Genomic DNA, 23219 nt, shown 5'->3' on the forward strand with positions numbered 1-23219 from the left:
AACCAACTAAAGCAAAGACTTTTAAAAACTTTTTCTATAGTTGTAGGGACCTAACCAGGGCCCTAACAATTATTTAAAAAATGTGTGAAAATTGTTAGTCAATTACAAAAGCAAAAATAATTATCTAAAGAAAATTTAGAGAGGTATTTGTGTGTTCACAATTGAAAAATTGGTATCAGCAAATGCAAAGACTTTATCCCACCGCTGATTAACCAAATGTAGGAGGCTGGCCCGCTATGTCGTGAGCAAAACTAGGCAATCTGTGCAGGGGTTCCAGGCAACCAAATGCTGGTTTCCAGAGGTAAAAATTAGACCTCCTAATGCTCCAATTTTTAAGGTAGCTGGTCGAGCAGTTAAGCTATTCCAGGAGATGTGCTAAACATTTGTTGTACTCACAAATCCAGTCATGCACCACACACACTCAACGAATAACTCGAGACCAGACTTTATAAAAATACTTCAGACTTTTATATACATTTTAAGACCAAGTACTTTTTGAGATATGACTTTTCAAAGTTTTAATAAAGTTAGTCTTTCCGTGCGTAATTATGCACCATAGGAATCAATAGGCAGTAACTTTTAAAAATGCATTAAAAATCATACAGTTGAGTTACCAGTCTCCTCTGTTTTTGCAGGATGCTCAAAGCAGTTGGTGGGCATGCTGTTCCAGTCTGGAGAGCCTTGGGGGGGGCTCCCGGTTCCGGCAGGGGCAGAGCTGGAACATCTCTTGGCACAGGCACAGGGCCACCTGGAAATGGAGCTGGTTTGCAGATTTAAAGATGGTGCCTTTGGGTGTCAAGGTTGCAGGGGGTTAGGGACCAAGGGCACACAGCAGGTTCTGTGATGCAGGGCTCAGGGCGGCCGGATGGAGGGCAACTTAGATGCTGTGCACAATGGAGCCCCTTGGAGCTGGAGGTAAGTCTTCTTCTGGAGGCCTTGCAGGACGACGAGGGCGCTCTGATGGGAGGTCTGGGGTGTCACTGAAGTCCCTCAACGGGGGCTTCCTCCTCGTCCAGTTGCGGTTCTGGGTGAGCTGTTTTTGATAGTTTCCAACGTGCACTGACCAGTACCTAGGGTATTGCTACAACTCGGCCACGGGAGGGCGCTGTGCCACCAAAGTTGGCGCACTTGCAGGTCTTCACCAGGCTGCTGTTGGTGTGTCGTTGGGTCTGGATGCAACTTCCGGCTGTGGAGATAATATCCGGTCAGTGAAGTGACACGCAACGGTTTGCTGGTTTCTTGTAGGTTTGTTATTTCTTGAGGTGTGCCTCCACTCAGGAGGGAGATCTCGGGCTATTTGCGAAGCCTGGAGGTCCTCGGGTCTTTTGAGGTCGGTCCAGTGCTCCGTTCCTCCGCAGAGGCGATTGTCGGGACTCTGGTGCAGCAAGCAGGGGTCTTGGAGCCTCTTCTGGTGCAGCAGGTCCTCTGTTCTTGTCCTGTTGGGTTCTTTGGTGCTGTCTTCTTTTCTTCCTGATGAATCTAATTTCTTGGTCTAGGGGAGCCCACTAAATACTGAACTTAGTGGGCGTTTTAGGGGGAACCTGGTAGTGTCCAATGGGACACTTAACCTTGGGTGGCTACACCCAGTACCGTGACCACTTCCTGTGGGAAGGGTCACTTTCTTCAACCTCATTGGCTATTTTCCTGCCATCCAATATGGAGGAAAATGAAATGGGGGGTCCACTTCACCTGCAGTCCCCTAGGGGAGTTGCATGCTCAGTGAGACCCCTCCTCCTACCCTTTGTGTGATTTCCTGCCTTTGCCCCCACCAAAAGTGGGGATTGACAAAGAGGGAAGCCATCTGCTGCTAGCAGCAAGCCTGGGGGCTTGAGTTTTAAGGGCGGTAGCCCTTTGAAGCTCACTGCCAGGAGAGTGCACATTCCTGAGGGAGGGGGTGTTAGCTCCACCACCCAGGAAGGGCATTGTTTTACAAACCAGAGAGCCAGGGCTCTCCCCCAGGTTTGTATACTGGTAGCAGTTTGTATTTAGCATTCCGAGTTGCTTGATACCAAACAACCCAGGGTGCAGAGTGGCATTCATGTAGCTGGGAAACTCTTGTTTGACCAGTGTCCAGTACATGTACTTAAAATGGCTGCTCTTTTCACTCACTATGCCCCAGGTTTGGTAAGGACACAGTGGGGGCATATTGCTCATGCAACTATGCCTTCACATATAGTATGGTGCACCCTGCCTTAGGGCTGGAAGGCTTGTTAGAGGGGTGACTTACCCATAAGATATGCAGTGTAGGGTGGACAGAGCACACAGGGGGAGTGTGCCATGTCGAATTTGCCTGTTTTAGGGTTGCCCCAGTACACTCAGCCTGCCATGGCAGTGCTGAGTGCATCTGGGTGCAGGTCCCTAGAGGGCACAATCAGTACTGCTGCTTCAGGGAACTTCCTTGAATACCCCATGCCCTGGGTACATGGGTACCCATTTACTAGGAACTTACAGAGAGCGTTAAGAGTGTATCCATTTGTGCTAAGCATCACAACCGATTTAGGGAAAGAGCTCTGGCCCAGGGAACCTGGTTAGCAAGGGCCCTGGGTACTACAACTCCTAGGACACATCAACAGCAGGCACAAAATGGGGGCTAACCATGCAAAAAGAGGCCTCCTCCCACACTAGTGTAATCCTTATTACTTGATAGTCTATTAATACTAGCATGTGACTTGCATAAGAAAAAGCTATTTACTTGCAGCAGCTATTTACCTGTTGCAGTACATCTAGAGAATGAATGGCTACTCTAGATTCACCTATATGTTTTTCTCTTCTCTTAAGATAGGGCATAATTTAGAGATTGGGAAATGGCTACCTTTAGAGAGTGGCAAATAGGTACTCTGTCCCAAACATAGGGCATAATTTAGAGATTGGCTAATAGACACACTGTGACAAATGTGACTGATATCCTGTCCTTAATAAAAGTGCCATAGAATGCATTTGTAATAAGACAGACCTGTCATGTTTGTGTCAGAGTGACCTGTCCGCTACACTCTACATCAGGCCCATAGTTTTGTTCAGGAGTGTTTGTCAGTCTTAAGTGCCACATCTCATAAGTCAGTACAGTTTCAGGTTCATTGTGGAAAGCGAAATCAAACACAAAATAATCTATCCACTGACTTAAAATCTGGAGTTGGTCTGTTTCCTGGTAATGGGCTTCACTAAACATAAAACCTTCCTTAGCCACTCTCTCCCTCCACTTCTGTGGCACAAAGTTGTGAACATAGTTTTGGGAATTAATAATAAGACTTCTTGGGGATAAATAGTGTGAAAGGATTTGCTGCTGGATCCCTGTCATAACTGGTGGAACTTCCAGGGGCTCAGTCTTACTTTAGTCTCAGGCTACAAATCTTCCTTGTGAGCGTTGAGATCCCGTAAGTGAGCTCTGATCTTGCCCGAGACTAACTTAACATCCATCTTGACCTCTGCAAATCCGACCATAAGTACTTTGTTGCCATTTATACCCTGGACGTCAGCTACTGTCAGCCATCGCATTACAGTCGGATGCATATTCTTTGTACTTAGATGTAACTTTTCAGGTACCGTGCACAAGTACACCTTTGAAGGAAAGTTGGGATGAAAGGAGAGAGTCAGGGGAGGAGTTGGAGTGGAAAATCCCTATGCTATGGGCAAGCACGTCTTTGATTTCTCAGGGGCATTGTGCAGTCTTATGTTAGGAGGAGATTCGGCTTCTGAATGTACCACCCCCAAGATGTTCTCCCTTTCCACGTTCTCTGCTGCCTTCTTTGCTTGTACATCATACACCACTACAGTTCCGCTTCCATGATCGCCCGCTCCACCCCACCTTCCCGGATAGATCTTCTCAAAGTGAGACCCAAGATAAGGCTTTTGTCATTGTGGTCCGCACTCCTTCAGATTTTGATGAGGACCATAAACTCTTGATGTCGGGGAGTACATGCTTGAAAGTGTTAAGTATTAGAAGACTGAAATGTAGATAACTGGGTGATTAGCTTCCTGTATTTGCCTGGACTGGCAATGGTCTCCTGATGTATCAGTCACTCTCGAGGCTTGTTTCCTCTATAAACATGAGAAAGAATCTGAGAAGAAAAGACTCACTGAGCCAATTTTGATGCCATTTGGGAAGCTGAAGTGGAAAATCTTAAAGCTACTGGCACTAAAGCGGAGAGAAAATTTAAGACTCTAAAGCACCCCTCTGTCTTATGCTAGTTCTACTTATGCGATAGTGGGACCTGCCATTAGAACACCTGTGGGAACGTCCTAATTTTCATGTCCCTTTCTTCCTCTCCCGGCTAGAAGGGAATGAAATAGATGCATTTGTAAAGACTGTTAACCTCTCAGTTTCCCACCCCATCCCCTCTGAATATACAGGGGAGAAGTGACTGGAGGTGAAAATCTTTTGGTCTTTTTGCCCAAAGCCCTTCAAAATGAGGTTGCACAGCTACTGCAGGAACGCAAGACCATTGCATATTGTGATGGCTCAGAGATGCTAGTTTCAAGTCAGAAATACTAATGAAGTGTCTTTGCCTGTCCCTTGATGGCATAACCTGTTTGGGACAAAAGCATAAGGAAGAGTCACGATCTAACACTTAGTAGATTGTCACAAGAAGAAAAGCCTTCCTCGGAGAAAATTCACCTGGAGTATGAACAGCAAAACATTCAGTAACATCAGAGAACGAAAATACTGAAGTTTCCAAACCAGTTTAGTTACAATTAAGAAACCCGTTTTAGCACGAAACATCGAGCAACTCTAATGTAGCCATTAGGAGATTACCACCGTAAGAACGTGGCGGTTAGTGTATTTGAAGCAGGTTTTGGAGCTGAGAACATTTTACACGCACGGTGTGGGTTGTGCCTCACTAAAACAGACGCTAGGGGACAGCAGTGTATTGGTTTTTGAGAAAACGCCTTTCTTTGAAACGTAGTTTCACTAACTCGTAGTGCTCTGTTGCGGTTGCGAAGCTACAAATCTTCAGGGACTTGCTTCTTGGCACCGACAAACAGGATAATTGGGAGAACACCTTCCTCCTCCCGCCCCACCCTTTCTACTCTCAGCATGGAAAAAGCCCAAAATCCAGTTTGAGCTGGACCTACTGGTTTTCTCCAGAGCAATGTTGTTGATCCAGTCCCTTTGAACTATTTCTTCTTCCCAGTCCTGAAAAAGGACAGTCACAGCAGTAGACACTCCTAGGTGCATCCTCCCTTCTCTTTCTCATTGTAAGGTTAACAAGGAACCAGCTTCTCTGGCTGTTAGAGCAATCTAACTTTCAGAGCTCAATATACAGCAGGCCCGTAACCAGGAATATTTGTTTGGGGGCATGGCCCTGAGTAATGACAGCAACATAACAGTAGTTCAATGGATAGGAAAATAAGCTTTCTCGCTGACTTCTTTAAAAAAATTGCTTTTTGGTAAGATTGTAAAGGCGTCTGGAAGCAGGACAGGCAATGAGAGTAGGTGTATACATTTGGGACAATGTGGGAAGGGCTCACAGAAGGTGTTTGGTTTGGTTAGTGAACTCACAGACCTTGCCCCAGAAACAATAGATTGCCAGGCGCTCCCTTGCCAAAGTGGGTTTAGAAATGCATACCGAATCACAATTTGTAAGTGGCATATATTCAGCATCCTTTCTAAATTGCATTTCCGAAAGCGGTGCAACAAATGTAACCATAATTTGGGTCGCAAACCATTTTTAGATTACCAACTCTTCAAAGGTGGTGGTAATCCATTCACAGAGGAAAAGTAGTCGCCTTAGAACACTCACCGTGTTGTGAATGTAAAACAAATGTTTAGAGTGGGTAGTGGTAGGCGCTGTTTCTTTTAAGACAAAAGGGCTGCATTTCTAACAGAAAAGTGTTGAAAACAGAATCACAGACATGGTGGTCTGTTGACAGCAGGCCATCATTCCTCCAATGACCATCCATTGAAGTAAGTCACAATTTGCAGCCTACTTCATGGAGAGTAATGAGTTTGGTTGGATTGTGGCTCACTCCAAATCCTTATGGTTCAACCTGACCTGTTAATACATAGGTCAGCTCACCAAATAATTTAGCTGCTATAAAAATGTATGTTGGAAATTATGTACACCTGGCCCTAAGGTTCTGTTATGAATTACTAACAATAATTGCATAGTAAATGTTCTTTGCAAAGGGTTATGCAAGTAATTGATTTCTTTTTTGTTGTTGTTGGTTTTCTCCCTTAGATCTTAACACTATAGAAGAAGGAACATGAGCAGGGTATTTTACAGTGCTCACTGTTGGTCTTTGGAGGGCTTTCTCCTTTGTGGTAAAATTAGTATATTTCCAGCAGCTGGAAGCAAATAGGCCCCACACAATGGCCTAATGTCCACTGATTATTCAAGATTTGGACAGGACTGCCAACTGGCATACAAATGTGGGTCTTACTTCGTTCATTTGTGTCTTTTTAGCCAACACGTTTTGGCAGTCTGGAATTTGTAGCTTCACTTTTCCAAACAATGTATGAGCTGCATCTTGTAAAGTGTTGTTGGCTATGAGGTGGTCTGGCTGAAGTTGACAACTGTGACATTGGTGGATTAGAGTGAAATAGATAGGACATCTTATTCAAATTAGTCATCTAAAGTCCCTGTGATGAAATAATCTCATAGAGGCCTCAGATTTTACTTTTGACTTGTGCACTCCTGTTGTTATGTGAGTGAACCTACGTACCCACCTATCTACACGAAAGTTAGAAAAGTTAAATGCATCCATTTGTTGTGATTGTCCGTCTACAGTAATTTATGTTTAAAATGTTGCCTTCTTTGCTTTGTGTTGTTTTCCTCCCATGTGTCTAGCGTTGTGTTTTCAAATTATCGGGCTCTATTCAACCCTACAGCACCTTGCTTCCTTTCTGCCATAAGCTGTTTACCTCCACCTCAAGGGCTGGTGTCTTACTATCCCTATTCCTCTGTAAGTTCAGTAGTTCAGCCTGCTGCAGACAAGTTCCCCCTCTTCCACCTGGTAAATGATGCTCAGCTCACCTCTTTCACCTCTCCCATCAAGGTGTCAATCTCCGGCATTCAGCTGAAAGGAAAAATGATAAAAGTGTCTACCTGTGGTGTATTCCCTGATGTGCCTGATAGACGTGAGGGCTGGAGTCAGACTTTCGTTCCTTTCCATCTCTGTTCTTTTATACTCTGTGCCGCAAGCCACTCCCCCCACTCCTCCCTGGGTGAACTCCATTCATTGCTGTTTTGGTGGTTTATTCTATGTCGCACTTGGATTGACTCTTTTGTAGTTTAGCAAGCCCTCCAATAGGTTACTCCTTTGTTTCTCCTGAGTGAACACCATACATCACTCCTTTCATGTTTCAACAGCATCTCCAATTAGTTGCTCTTCTTTTTTTCTCTGATGCTATTACATAGACTTCATAGATTTTGAAACCTCCAATCCCTGTGCAAAGGCCCATGCATAATTCCTTTCTAACCGTTGAGTTGGGACACATCTAGTCATCTATAATAAACGAAACAGTATAGCTGCTCAACTATAAGTTACTACAGTCGAGTTTAGACATCAGAATGTCTGCTACCAGCAGCCAGGATGAAAAGCAATTTAACCAATGGAAATGGGAGTTGGCTATTCCTTTTGATATATATTTCTAAAAGGAAAAGGTGAACAGCAATAAGGAAAAATTCATGCCAATATGTTAATTTGTTTCCACTCTGTAGGTCACTGCAAGAATGTTAGAATCTCTACAAGTTTCTACACAATCGAATCCACAGCCTTTTTAACCTGACTTACATTAAACTGATTCTATTATAATTTTGAAAAAAATAGTATGTGCATTTGGTGTGATTAATTTCGCACTGCAGATTCTCCTTTTATGCTTCTTATCTGTAATGAACGTGAAAGAGCAAGACACCAAGGCCCAGATAACCAAACATTTTCTACTGAGTTAGTGTCACAAAGTGACACAAACCTGTACATTTTTTTTTTATTTACTTACCAGAGCAAAACTTCAGTTCCCTCAAAGAAACGCAAAGAAGTCTTTAGCTTTGCATTACTCTGCAACTGAGGGTGTTGCATGAGATGCCGGCATTAAAAAGGAGAAATGCTTATATTTCTCCTAACTGTTCCCACTTCGCATGTGTGCTGCACTGCAAAGGGGGCATTGCATGGATCGTATATGGGTGTACCCACGCAACTACCCATGTTTCTTGATGCAGAACTCTAACTACTAACAATATTAGACTGGGTTTTATGCCAAAAAATAATGCCATTTTGAACAGGTGTTAAAAAGGAGAAACACTTTTATTTCTCCTAACTTTTCCCACTTTACATGTGAGCACTGCACATCACACATCCAAAGTGTGAAAAGTTTTAAAGTTAGTCTGAGCAAAGTATTTTGTACTGAAAAGGTGCCCTTCCATTTCAAAACCTATGCAAGACTCATGCAGATACCCTTGCACAATACCCAAAGGTGTGTACATGGCACTTGGCTGCCTGATTGTGCAGTGGCACTAGGGAGAGAGGAGGAGAGCCCCATATATATGTAGATTTGGTGCTTTTATTCTCTTTCCTTATCACGCAATACAGTGCAGCAACTTTGGTTGCTGTGCTGCATTGTGTAACAATTCTGATAATCTGTACACAAAGTTTTAAGAGGTTTGTGGGAAGGAGTATGTTACACTTGTCCTTCCGCTTTGTTCCTCTGCATGGTCTGAGAACTCCTTGGTGACTTGCTATATACTTATTATGTATGGTAAGGGAAACATTCTCATTTATAACACTATGTGGTGGTTTAATAATGCCTCCAAAATATGTATGGTCTTCGGTTGGTAGTTGGTGGAGCGCCTTATACCATAACAGACCCTTCTGATGCACATCAACAGTGGATTCCATGTATAGTGCATGCAGGCGTGGCTGAGTCTTTCTCACAACCTTTGCAACACCTATGTGGAGCTACACTCCATTTGACATGTGTCCACTATATCATTATATTTTGATGTTATTTATCCCTTTTTTTAAAAAAAACAATTGCATTTTCATATCACACAGACTTATACCCGAAGGTATTGGAGCACTTTACATGAGCACCAGTTGCATTAAACAGTGTCACATTTATTTTTTATTTTTTTCTTGGCACAGAAAGATTAAGTGATTTGCCCAGAATCACACGATGTTGAGCTGATGCCGAGATTCACATCTGGTTCCCCGGTTCCAAAGTCAGCAGCACATCCTCTCCTATCATACTTCACACTCTTAACCTAACATGTCCAAAATATGCCAGACCACACAACTACCCTTTCAACTATGCACCAAGTAGTTAATAGAATACAATATCATTGTCACTGGTATGAAGGTGTATTCAAGTAATAAAACCAGACCACCCACAAATATGATTTAAGCCTTGCCAGGGACAGGCTCAGTGCTACGTACAACTCAGTACAATTCAATACAATTGTTTTCCAAAGTCCAAGCTAGATTTTATGAATGCCAACACTTTATATCTCAAACAATGACTGTTTTATGCTTATGCTTTCACTTGTCTTCTTTCTAGGCCCAATCATATTTAGTGTAGCCCTGCATTGTGTTTTTAATACCAGTCTGCAGTTCATGCATTCCTGAAAAGGATTCCCTGAGCCAGCCTACATTTTATGAACAACTGCATTTTAATTTCGAGTTACAATACCAATATGACCTACTTACTGTAGGCCAGATTGCATGTATTATACTTGTGCATTGTACAGTTCCTGCCACTTTCTGGAACACAAATCATCATGGTCTGGAATAGGAATGCTTAAATGGATGAGGAAAACTGATCTGTTAATCGACTTAAAAAGAATGCTAAGCTTTTTGCTTTAAAAGTATATATTCTTAACTGGAGCACACTTTAACTTACATACTGTGTTTCTCCGGAGATGAAAAATGCCTGGATGGGACTGAGTATTTCTTTAAAAATCTTCTTGTCATCTGCCCACTGCCAAGAACATTGGAGGGGATTGGGGGTGGAGGGGCTACGGCCGTGATATGCAGAGGAAGCAAGCACAGCCCTCTTCCATTAAGATAGGACATTTTCTCCTCAGCAGTCTTGTTCTTTTAGTTTTCTCTAGGGTCAAGCACAGTGGTGTCAGTTTTGGTTATGGAGCTCACTAGTGCAGTGACTTTCCCTAAAGATGTCATAGAGCAAATCCCACACAATGCCCTCCTGTCCCTCACAGCATTTGCTGTGATTTATGGCAAACACATTTCTGCAATGCATTATGTCCCAATTTTCCAAAATGGCCCACCGAGAGTCAGAACTTCAGTTTGATCTCTGGGCTCCTGAACTTCTCACCAATCCCCCTATTCCATTCTTTTGCGCCCCCTTTCGCTGACCAAAGTAAACCACACACCTCACAGTTGTACGTCTCATGAAGTCAGGTGCCATAATGTTTCTGAGCTCACTTTGTTAACGAAAGCCACAGGACTGCCCTCCATTGTGATGCCTGTGCCTACTCTGTAGGCAAGTTTTTTTGTTTTGTGTAGCTACAACGTTGAGTATTTTTAAGTTGAAAACAAGATTTCTTGTTTTTAAGCAAGTTAAGTGTTCATCAAAGCTATGTACAAATTAATTGCAATAAATAAAATAAACCGTATTTGTACATCTAAAAACTATTATATGAAGTTATAACATTCTCCCTCTAACAATATAGTTTAAAGGAACTATCGGACATTGTTTCTTTCTGCAAGGTTCTCAATAAATGGTAATCTGAGGGAGACATCCGTAAATTCTTTACCTTTGAATTTCCCAGATGTCAGAATGGATCTGGAAGATTTTTTGTGAGCTTTACCCCTGCGTGCCGGTAGGTGGGTTTGTTCGGTTCCACGCGTATGTGCCAGAAGTGAGGTCACCATCTCCGTGTGCAGATGTCAGTACTTTTCTTTCTGCACCAGCTAGTGCTGTTCTGTAAAAGATCCATCCCTCTGTCTGTTTTTGACAGAATTCGTTTTCGACATTTTTTCAAATTCTTTTTTCGGTTTGTAGAGGATGTCTTCGAGGAAGACCGGTTTAAGTCTTGTGGTGCCTGTCGCCATGCCATGTCAGTTACAGATCCCCATTTGGTCTGTTTATTGTGTCTCGCGTGCTACCACAAAACCAAATCATGTTTGGACTCCCTGGCCATGGCACCAACGTATTTAAGAGAGTGGTCCTTGAAGCTGCTAGCAGCCTGTGGCATCTGGCATGTGTCAATAGCAGGATGCAGGAGGTCATGATGCCCAGCAGCCTCAGAGTCATTCTAACCAAAATTCAGGATAGAGACTGAAACATCAGTATCATAGCCTGAATATCCTTAACTCGCTGCTCAGGAGGAGCCCAAAACTGCACTGTTTCCACAACAGCTCCGATAAAAGTGAATGTCTGAGAAGGATTCAGGGGTGACTCCTGCATGTTTATAGTGATCCCCAGAGAATGTTGTAGTCTGGAGATGGGAGGTGACAGCTTGGGGCGATCCCGCCTTCTAAAACCAGACATCGAGATAAGGGAAGACTGAAACCCCTAATCTCCGCAAGTTAGCTGCCGCCACTGCCATCCCCTTGGTGAACACCCGAGGGGTGCTGGTAAGACCAAAGGGGAGCACAGTAAATTGAAACTGCTTGTGGCCTACCTTGAACCACAGGTAACATTTGTGGGCAGGCAGGATGAGAATATTGAAATACGCATCTTGCAAGTCCAATGCTACTAGCCAGTCTTCTTTGTCTAGGGCAAAAATGACCTGAGCCAAAGTGAGCATCCTGAATTTCTCCTTCTTGAGGAAGAGATTGAGGTTCGGCGGTCCGGAGGTTTTTTTTGGGAATCGGAAAGTAGCTGGAACAGCAACCACTCCCTACTTCTGATATTGGAAGCCTCCCTGTGGCTCCTTTGGCCAATATAGCCAGGACTTCCTCGCTGAGAAGCAAATGATGATCCTCTGTCAACCGATCATATGATGGAGGTACAGGGGAAGGGGAGGATTTGAAGGACAGTGATTAGCCCCTCCGAATGACCTGTAAGACCCAACTGTTGAAGGTAATGGACTGCCATAGGTGGAGATGACAGCGGTTTCGCCCACAACTGGACACTCATGATCTTTTAGGGTATGATTAGGAAGGCTTAGAAGTTGAACTGCCAGGGGACTGGTGGTTGTGGCAAACCTCTGGGTACCTGACCCGTGGGGATCATTATTTGCACCGTACCTGCGCCAAGCTAGGAAAGCTTGCGCAGGAAGGTGGCTGGCACAGGGTTGATACGCCCCTTCCATATCCACAAAAGGGGTGAAAGGCAGACTGGGCATGTGTGGTCACTGAGAGGCCCAAGGACTTGGTGGTAGCCCTCAAGGCTTTAAAGCTCACCAGCGTGGACTCAGCCTTCCCTCTGAACAGACGAGCACCACTGAATGGCAGGTCCATAAGGTTTACCTGGACATCCCCCGAAAAGCCAGATCTCCTCCGCCAGGCATGACGTTGAAGCGCCACACGTCAGTAAAAGCACTCTGCCCAGCGAGTTGGTCGTATCTAAACCACACCTGATGGTGAACTTGGCTGCATCTCTCCCATCCTTGACCATTTGGGTGAAAATGGCATGGGCCTCCTCTGGGACCTGTGGAAGCACTTGCGCAACCATGCCCCAGAGCGTGTGGGAGCAGTGGCCCAATATGCATGCGGTGTTCACCAACCGCAATGCTAGGATGGTGGAAGAAAACATTTTCTTGCCTAAGGTATCCCAGCCTCTTGAATTCCCTGTCCGGGAAGTGGAAACCTGGACCACTAAGCTTTCCGGAGTAGGGTGCTGGGTGAGAAAAAAGGGGTCCCCTGGGGTGGGGAGATGGTGGTGGTCAATTGTCCTGTTCACAGGAACCTCTGTGCTGGACTTGGACTGGGTCCCCAACAGGACATCTGTAAATGCTTTGTTAAAGGGGAGCAGGGCTTCAGAAGAGGAAGCTCCGGGCTGAAGCACTTCTTTCAAGGTGTTAGTCTTGACTGTGTCAGAGAGTAGTTTGAGGTTGAGGACCTCTGCTGCCCTCTTCACCACCATTGCATAAGATGCTCCCTCCTCCATAGCCACGGAAGGGGGAGAAAGCAAGCCAGTATCTGGAGAGGTATCGAGTCCACTAGCATGTGCCATTTCCTCACACCATTCCATTGACTCCTGTCCTTCCAACTGATATTCTAAAAGGCCCAGGGACCCCTCCCATTCTTCCCCCATTCCTAATCCTTCAAATAGGGCTCAGGTGGCAACATAGGATCCACAAGTCCTGCTGGCGCTGGAACTGGTGTTGAGCAACGTCATTCTGACTTTAAGTTGTCTGGGATCAGAATGGGGCTGGTGGGCGCCCAGATCATTGGCTTCAAAACCAGAGTCTGGGAAGATCACAGTGGCTGACCAGGGCCGGTCCGGATCCAAGATCAGATCCACACGGAGGCCCAATCGGAGCAGAGGCCAAAGCCACTGACGCAGAACCTGATGGGGCACCCCTCTGACCTCATGGGCCTCGAAGGCTCCCTAGAAGAATCGTCCTGCTCAAATACACATTCAAAAACTCCTTTACCTGAGCGGGGTTGCTCCAAGCGTCATGTCGATCCAGGTGATGGTTCCGCAAAACTATGCCGGGAAAGCTGATGTTCCTTACTCAGGGAGTCTGCCAATTGACAAGGAATTGGACTTCTTATGTTTCTTGTGCCGCTTCCCATAGTGTCCCGAGGACTTCTAGTGGGAGAAAGATTACGTGGGGCTTCTGGAGCGGTCCTGCAACCTTCCCATCGATATGTGGGCCCTGCAGAGGGACCTGAAGTTCCAGTGGGCCCAACATCAGGAGAATCTCTCCAATATGGTCCAGATCTCGGCGGGAACTGCAAAAAACCTGCAGTAATGGCTAACGACCTGCGATTGGGTCTGAGGCAGACTCCTCTCCCTTCCCCAACCAGATCTCACAATAGTGACAGATGAGTCACTTCTGGGATGGAGCGTCCATCTCAGAGAGGTGAAGGTCAAGGGCTCTGGTCCCCAGCGGATTCCAGACTCTACATCAACTTGCTGGAGCTCCGAGTGATCTGGCTAGCATGAAATCATTTCTTCCCTCTCTCAAGGGAAAGATAGCTCAGGTGTTCACAGATAACGTCATTGCCATGTGGTACTGCAGCAAGCAGGGCTGAGTGGGGTCATAGCCCCATTGTGAAGAAGCCCTGAACCTCTGGACGTGGCTAAAACATCAGGGCATAGCCCTCATTCTTTAAATGCAGGTCGAACAAACTCAGACGTTGATGTCTAGCAAATCATGAATGGCATGTCTACCCAGCGGTGGCGCAAGGCATCTTTCAGCAGTGGGGAGAGCCTTAGTTAGATCTGTTCGCCTCTAAAGAGAACGCTCAATGTCAGCGGTTTTGTGCATTGGAGTTTCCAAAGCAGCTATTGCTCTGAGACATTTTTCATCTCGAGGGGAGTTCAGGTCTCCTGCACGCCTTTCTGCCCATACCACTCCTGCCCAGAGTGCTCAAGAAGATCAAGAATGACCGGGCTCAAATCATCCTTGTGGCTCTTGACTGGGCACAGAGAGTCTGGTATCCTGATGTTCTAAACATGAGGATCGATCCTCCAATCAAGCTGCTCCTTTGGGAGGATCGTCTGTTGAAGCAGCAGGGGAGGGTCCTCCACCAAAGCCTGTCAACTCTCCTCCTTCTTGCGTAAAGATTGGGTGGTGACAGTTGACTGCGTTCGAACAAATTCCCGAAGTCTGTAATGTTATTCTGGCAGCCAGACATCCCTCCACCAAGAAGGTGTAAACTTGTTGATGGCACAAATTTGTAAATAATTGTACAGAAAAGTCTATCAACCTTCTTTTTTCCTCTTGCTCTGAAATTATTCTCTTCATTCTTACCTTTGCCCAGCAGGGCTCTGCTCTGGGTATTCTTAAGGGGTTACCTTTCTGCTCTGTCTGCCTTCTTGCGTCTGCCTGACCAACCCTCTCGCTTTGAGTCCCCTATTGTAAGTAAATTCTAAAAGGATTTATACATATGTTTCCCCCTTCATTATGCTTCAGTGGGACCTCAAATTGGTACTCACCTACCTAATGTGTGCTTCTTTTGGGTCTTTTCATAACTGTCCCCTGCGGCTGCTCACCATGAAGACAGCCTTTCTAGTGGTAATAACGTCTGCCCGGAGGATGAGTGAGCTGCAGGCTTTATCGCCCAAGCTTCCATTTCTGTCTGTTTTTCAGGACATACAGGTGCTTTGCACCAGATACTCTTTCCTCCTGAAAGTGGTGACTCCACTCCATGTTGGGGCCCTGCCCACCTTTCATTATGCTCCTCCACATCCCTCTGAAGAAGAAGAGCGACTCCACTGTCTGGTCACAAAAAGATTGTTGTTGTTCTACCTTGACCGCACAAGAGTTCCTGGTGTTCAACCAACTCCGTGTTGGGTATTTTGGAGCAAAGATTGGGCAGCACAGAAGTGAACCATTTTGCGCTGGGTCGTTCTCTGTATAAAGATATGCTTCACTTTTGTTAAAAAGCAGCCTCCTGAGGGCTTGAGAGCCCATTCCACCAGGGGAAAAGCTGCAACCACCATGTTAGAATGTGGAGTCCTAGGCCTTGACATGTGCCAGGCAGGAGTGTGAGCATCCCTGCACGTCAGATCCGCAGTGACAGGCATTTCACCTGTTCGTTCAGCAGGACTTTCTAGTTTAGAAAACTTGTCAGCAGCCCACTGCCGGGGATGGTATCGCTTGGGTATCTTTTCAAAGGTATGGAATCTGCAGCTTGATGTCTATCAGATGAACAAGTTACTTACCTTTGTTAACAAATTATTTGGTAGAGGCAGTATTGAGCCACAGATTCCTTACCGACCCACCCATTCCTCCCTGCTCTGTGGACAGATTTCTAGGGTTAGGGATGATCCCTTTCAGGGCTCTAGTTTGGATAACCAATGTCAGTGCAATTAATGGTTCGTGCTCCTGGTGTGGAAAGTCGTGAAAAGTAACAGACCTCCACGCGCCCAGGTTGGGCATGTATAGGTGACTTCAGCATCACTTCTGGTACGTACGACACCACCAACGTCATGGCAAACTGAGTGAAGCCACCTACTGGCTTGGAGGGGTACTGTAAAAAAAATTGGATCGAGTCTGACGCCTGGGAAATTCAAAGGTAAGGAATCCATGGCTAGATATTGTCTCTACCTGATAATTCGTTACCAAAGGTAAGTAACTTGTTCTTCTTTGTAGATTACAGTTGCCATTCTACTTTACAGTATTAATCTTGATATCAATTTTTGACTCATGTTTAACTTAGTAGTTTTCTTCAAAATGCAGCATAAATTAAAAACAATTATTATTTTTTGTAAATCCTAGTTTCTTTGTTTGACAGCTAGCCTGTTAAATGTGAAGTATAGCAGAATCCCCCCCCCCAAATTATGTTTTGGCCAATACAGCTGTTAACCTCATTCTGAATAGTTATTATCTTCTGTCCTTTAACCTGTGGCTTATTTTTAAAACAATTGTTGTTTCTTAGCTTAACTGTATTTCCACTGTTGTGGCTTACTACTGCTTTGAAATGCCTGTTTCATTTTTGATTGTACAGTCATAAGATGACTAGACAAAATGTGAGAACAAAACATTACCACTTATAGCATAATTTATTATTTTCATCTTAACTCTTCTCGCCCAGTATTTAACACACAAGTCATGCATATTTGTGACAAGGCAAACATTGAGATTAGCAGCTTGGCTGATGAGCTCTTGGAGTATTGACACATATTCAGACCAATTGCATTTTAATCTAAAGCATGCCACAACATGGGACTATCTCGAACAATTGGAAGAGATTTTGGGTATGATGCATAAGCAAGAGACTCCACCCATTGCAGGCCTTGCCAGCTCAATTATTTTGTTTCCTCTTGGAACTAGGTAACTCAAGCCTGCAACAATCCTCAGTACATGGTTACCTTTCTTCTGCCACCCTTTTGAGAACTATTTGTTCACCACCCTTAAGGTGAAACAGGTCCTGAAAGAACTGACAAGTCTTTTCTCCATGGTGCAGACATTCTCCCACATGGAACATGAATGTTCTGCTTTACGTGGTCATTTTTTTAACCTTTGCTCCATGCATGGTTGGGAACTAAATACTAATCCAGCATAGATGACTTTGCTGGTTTCTTTAGAGAGTTAGAGAAATATTGCCCTCTTCTTCAGAAGAAACATTTAAAAATGTTTTGAAAACAAGGGGTGGCATAGAAACCACCCAAGGCACCCCCTCTGACTTTCACCTGAAACAGATGGTGTCACTAACTATTTCTAGAATCCTTCTATCCCAGGGAGGAAGGCAATGCATTCATTGAAAGAGAAGGAGGCCCATTATTATTTGGATTGAACTGAGGAGATTAATTTATCTACTCTGTTATTTGTTACTGTTGCTTGTGGTTCTTCAATTTCGGGGGTTTAAGGTCAAACCTAGTCTAAGAAAGGAATTGAAAGATGCATTGTGGGGTGCATAAACCTGTGATACAGCTCACTACAACAGAAGCATGGTGAGTCGTTTCTTTATCAGTACCCACTGCCATAGATGTATGAGACAATGACCTGCAGAACACCACACCCTTGCAGAATAAGCTGTGGACACTGATGCCAGATTAGAAGCATGAGTAAGACAAGCTCAGTAGAATGCCTTCCATTAATGGTGAGCTCTCACTGTCTTGGCTTCTCTGGTAATGCTATCAATTTTTAAAGCTTGTGCTTCAATGAAAGATCCAATGCTGAAACTACTTACCTGTTAGTTAAAGGTTTCCCATACTGTTATAAATCACAGTTTAACTAAACTAAACTCGCCATTGTCCCTGTTGAGGATGTGGTGAAAAACTGAGTGTGCACTCCCAAGGGTATAAGAATCCAACAGGCCCTTCTTTGCAGAACCTAGGGACATCCACACATTTCCTGAGCCGGAGCAGCACATTTAAAGAGGTAGATGGGCTGCTAAAGTAAGCATCATTTTACTACTGTGGTTATTAGACCCTTAGCTGCTGGTCCTTTTCTAATTATGGAAGATGTTTGAAAGCAATATACAGTTACGTCTGCTGGATCCTTCTTGTTGCTGGGATATATAGGGCTGGTAGGTTCATCAAGAACCCAAGATAACCAGAGCCAATAAATGAGCTGCACCTTGCAATAGGTTTTCATTGTACACCGGGTATACAGCAATTCATTTGGTAAAATATAGAGTGGAAGGAAGATATCAAGGAAACCTATGTTTTTCCGACATTGGCACAAGATATGGAGTTTAGAAGCAGTGGTTATTTGCACATCTCTGAATTAGGGGTTACCCATACTAGCGTTTGAATTTCAGGGCATTTCTCAAAATGACTTTTTTCTTACACAGTGTCTTACATTTGGAAGGCACAAATGTAGAAGAAGACAATTGGCAATAACACTTGTTCTTCTAGTCTGTGTTCCTCCAAGTCTCCCGGTAAAAATGGTACCTCACTTGTGTAGGCAAGCCTAGTGCCCGTGACAGGAAACCCCCCCCCCCCCCCCCCCCCAAAAGACTATGTGGACATATCACATTTTTCCAGTGAAAACAGACGCGTTTTTTGCAAAGTGCCTAGGTGTGGAATTTGGGCTCTAGCTCAGCCGGCACATGGGGAAATCTAGCAAACCTATATATTCTGTAAAACTAGACACCTAGGGAAATCCTGAATAGGGTGGCTTATGAGGCTCTCACCAGGTTCTGTCACCCAGAATCCTTTTCAAACCTCAAAATATGGCCAAAAAACACTTTTTCACATATTTTGGTGATGGAAAGTTGTGGAATCTAAGGGGAGCCACAAACTTCTTTCCACCTAGCATTCTCCCAGATCCCCCTAACTTGTGTGGGTAGGCCAAGTACCCGCGACAGGGAAGGTCCCAAAACGTAGTGTGGCGATAATGATAATAAAGGTGAGTGTACTAATTAGTCCTGGGATCGGGAACCATTTAGGGAAACCTATCAAACCCAGACATTTCTGAAAAGTAGACATTGAGGGGAGTTCAGGGAGGTATTGCTTGTGAAGATTCCCCAAAGATCTTTCCCCCAGATTGCCATGCAGTGTAAACCGTTGCATTTCTGTGACGTAAACCTCAGGAATATGCAGGGATCCACAAACTGCTTACCACCCAGTGTTCCCCAACTTGTTCTGATAGAAACGCTACCCTACTGGTGTGCCTGGGCTTAGTGCCAGGAATGGAACACACAACGGTCCATGGTAGTCCTTACATGAGCACTAAGGTTGACCTTGGGACTGCAGCGTGGGTTTCTGCAGTAACCTAATCTTGAGCGCATGGCCCAAAACAATTTTCCGCCTGCAAAGTGGGAGTCCATTGGCATCTCCTAAAACAGGGCCATAGAAACAGGGCCCTAGAGTCCCTCCATTGTCCCTTAGAAATTATTCTGCAGGCAAATTTGTCTGCTGCACAATTTGCACAAGGAAGTTAACATTCAAAAAGAGATGGACGTACTCAACTGGCAAAAAGTTGGCCGTATCGACTCTACATCCATTGTCATCAGTAATTGGTGGAATTTGAGGCTGAACAAAATTTGAGGGGCTGCCAAGAGAGCACTCGGTCTGTGCTTGCCGCAGCACACACCTGCTTTCTGGTTTGGGCTAAGCTGCTGTGGTCCCGCTGCACAGTCCATGCTTGCAAAGGGACAGCACGACTGTCCTCATAGTCTGCCTCAGAATCACTGGAAGAGATGTCATTTGATGGGACGCTGCAGACTGAAAAATCACTCCCAGATTCTGCTCCATTGTCCTCTCCCTCAGATGCTGTCTCAGTATGTGCTGTCTCAGTCTCCACCATAACCAGAGTTACGGCTTCAGCAGCAGTCATCCAATAAGACGGCATCTCTGCTACTGGTTAAACTGTCCCTCTAAAACACTAGCCTATGTAGGTGGCAGATATGGTGACAAAACTGCAAGTGTGTGTGTGTGTGTGTGTGTGTGTGTGATGTGTGCAACAGTAAAGTCAGTCGCCTTATCTTCGCTTCTTCCCTCAATCTGCAGGTTCTCTAAAGACACTTAAAAAAACAAAAAAGACACACTACCCATCATCACAGCTTTCAGCTCTGTGGCTCCCAGTGGGACAAGTATTTTTGCTGCTCCCGCTCCCATGACCTCCTCCTTGGATTTCCTCACTACCACCCAGCAAAATACCCCCCCCCCCCCTCACATATCTATATCATTTGTTTTAAAGCTCAGGTAACGGCTGGCTTTACTAATCCACTCAGCAATTCGCATAAAATACAGATCTGTTCTTTGCAGCAGGCATATAAAGCTTCTCTGCTACTTTATGGCGGCAAAACTGCCACTAGACAAAAGTCTAATCTCTTTCTCCAGCAGGAACAGAAATACAAGAGTTATTCTTATTGCTACCTAAAAGAAATATATACTATACACATATGTATGGAGATAGGGAGAGAGTGTCTCTCTCTCTCTCTCTCCATCCTTATATGCAAAAAGATAAAGAGATCCAGTCACAGCACCCAGGGAAACCACACATGCAATGACAAAAGTGATATATATACTGTAGAGGGAGCGATTTCTCTCCCTCTTTAGAGTCTCTCTCTCTCTCTCTCTAATATATATATTTGTATAGCTGTGTGGTTTCCGTGAGGGGCGATCGTGGCCCCCAGGGAAACCACACATCTATTTAAAAAATAAAAGTGCCCCCCCTGCTCATAGGCGACCCCTGTCAATTTTAGTTTGTTTTATTTTTTAGCCCTCCTCCCCACCCCCAGGGGTAAACACATTTAATTTAAAAAAAAATATTGGCCCATGTGGCCCATTTTCAAAAGGGCGACCCCCCCCACCCCCCAGTCAATATCCTTTTAAAAAAAGCTATATTTTTAAATATTTTTAACCATTGGGGGGGCAGGGGTTTGGGGTAATTGCCCAAACTCCCCACCCCCGGAGACTTCCTGGTGTCTAGTGGTGTTTCCTGGCTGTGGTTTGAAGCGGAAATGCGATCCAATGCCAGGAAACACCTGGTTTGAAAGGGGCGAATCTTCCCTTTCCAATGAGGCCTTCCTGAAACCGGCTTTGCTTCCTGCTTCGGTAGGGAAAACAAACTGTCACATATGGGGAGACATAAGAGCTTCCATTTCTCCCCCGGGGGCTTTAAATTAAAAAAATAAAATAAAAAATCCCTGGCGTAAGCCAGTGGCAGGGCCCTGCACCAGGGAGGATGTGTGTGTGTGTGGGCAACAATAGGGAGTATCTCAGAGGCATGTAATTCTATAAAACGTATTAGCACTGGAAAGCTTTAGTTACAGGCTAGTAACTTTTCTTCTTATGATTACTTGCATGTATTTAATGTTTTTCAAAATATTATACATTGTGCAAAACCAACTCTTTGTTAGACAAAAATACTGCGATGGTATCCCAAACTGAATTGTTTTCAATTGCAGTAGAAAACAGTACCTGTGTGAATATTGTTCTGATATGGCATTCTCTGTTTAGAAAAGAGCTCTGAAGTTACAGCAGAAAAGGCAGAAGGACGACCTCGAGCGAGAGCAGCAGCGAGAAAGGGAACTTGAGAGAGAGAAGCAGCTAATTGCAAAACCTGCCAAACGGACATGAAAACGAACACATATCCTAAAGATGCACAAAACAATATGTTTTACTTAAATACATCTATAATAATGTAAGCCTGCCTTTAGATTCATTACTATGCAATCTCTATGGGAGTATGAATAAACCGCAAAACAATAAAGAAGAGATCTACTTTAGGTCGTGTTTATTGTAAATGTAGCTTTTTTTGTTATTGTAACTGTATTTCACTTTGCATTTACTTCTTTGCTTCGTATCTGAATGCTGCTTTTGCGCTTCCTATTTGTAGGTTATCAGAAAGAACGTTGTACATTACTGGTTTATCAAATATTGTAATATATCATTAAAAAGTTCTATAATAAAAATATTTTGTTACTGTTGTTTAACTTTGTGTCAAAAGTATTTTACAGTTACTCATCAACAATAATGTTAAAGGTCAATTGCTTCGATTAGATGTTTCTAATGTTGCAGTGACTGTTGTCTGCAAATGGCTTCATGCCCCTGTTGTTTCTCAGTACTAAGGAATGCAAATGTTCTCAGCGTTCAAGAGCAACCTCTGAGCCAACTGCTGAATGCTAGCTCCAGCCTTGTGTGATATTCTGTTTTTCAAAAAAGGTCACTTACCTGCAGCTGCTTCAAATGCTCATTGTTCTATTCCATCACCAGAGAAACAAGAAACCAAAGGGATATGTTTATTCAGAGAAACCCAAAGGCCAGTCCAGTTACTAACATGGGAGTCGTCCACAGTCTGTCCACATAACAACCAGAATATCTAATTTATCAGAATAAAAGAGAGATCACACCTTATGACTTAATCCCTGTTCTCATATCTGACTCTGCCAGAACGTCTGATAGTATTTTTTCCACAGGGTCCTTTCACTTATACTTTTAAATACAATGCTGTGCTTAACAGAGCATTTTCAAAAGAAGCATTGAAAGAATCATCTTTTTTTTTTATCCACGCTATAGAGCATTGCTCCATGGACATTTGGGAATTGCTAAACTATGAAACTGAGCTATGGTAGTTCAAAAGAGCTGTCCGTAGCATGATTTTGTCTTTGGTAATTTTCTTGCATGTGCGCCTATGGTCCAGGAAACACAACAAGCAATATCAACCTGGCATTCTAGAGCTAAACAGAAGCACATTTCGGTTCAGATACTTAGGGCCAGATGTAGCAAGATACGATTTTGCGACTCGGAAATTGCGAGTCGGTGCGACTCGCAATTTCCGAGTCGCAAAATCATATGCAGAATGGTGTCTCAGACACCTTCTGCGAATCGCAAGGGGGTCGCAAAGACCCACCTCATTAATATTAATGAGGTGGGTCGCAATTTGCGACCCCCTTGCGATTCCCTACACTCACAGGGAAGGTGGCCTGCTAAAGACAGCAGACCTCCATGTCTGTGACTGCTTTTTTAATAAAGCAGCTTTTTTTTTCTGTTTTGCAGCCCGTTTTCCTTAAAGGAAAACGAGTTGCAATACAAAAGAAAAAATTAAACCATTTGGTTTCTTTTTTTCAGAGTAACACTGCCTACTCTGAAAAAAAATTTTTGCCGACATTCACAATTTTTGCGAATGAGTTAGCACCCACTTGACATGGGTGCTAACTGCGAATTGCTTTGCGACCGCGTTCGCAGTCACAAAGCAATTCTGCATTGTGGAGCGAATCGCAGATAGGAAGGGAACACCCCTTCCTAT

General features: G+C 44.3%; 1 protein-coding gene across 1 annotated transcript in view; it reads left to right on the forward strand.

The window, feature by feature from the left end:
• Nucleotides 1-21906, forward strand: part of BLOC1S6 (biogenesis of lysosomal organelles complex 1 subunit 6) — a 129354-nt gene extending 107448 nt beyond the window's left edge. Inside the window, exon 5 of the mRNA XM_069222528.1 lies at nt 21431-21906. Within this exon, the coding sequence (XP_069078629.1) occupies nt 21431-21550 (120 nt within the window). The 3' untranslated portion in view covers nt 21551-21906. The remainder of the gene's footprint in view (nt 1-21430) is intronic.
• Nucleotides 21907-23219: the final 1313 nt, after the last annotated feature.

This window comes from Pleurodeles waltl, chromosome 3_1, assembly GCF_031143425.1.
Source record: "Pleurodeles waltl isolate 20211129_DDA chromosome 3_1, aPleWal1.hap1.20221129, whole genome shotgun sequence".
NCBI classification, from domain to species: domain Eukaryota; kingdom Metazoa; phylum Chordata; class Amphibia; order Caudata; family Salamandridae; genus Pleurodeles; species Pleurodeles waltl.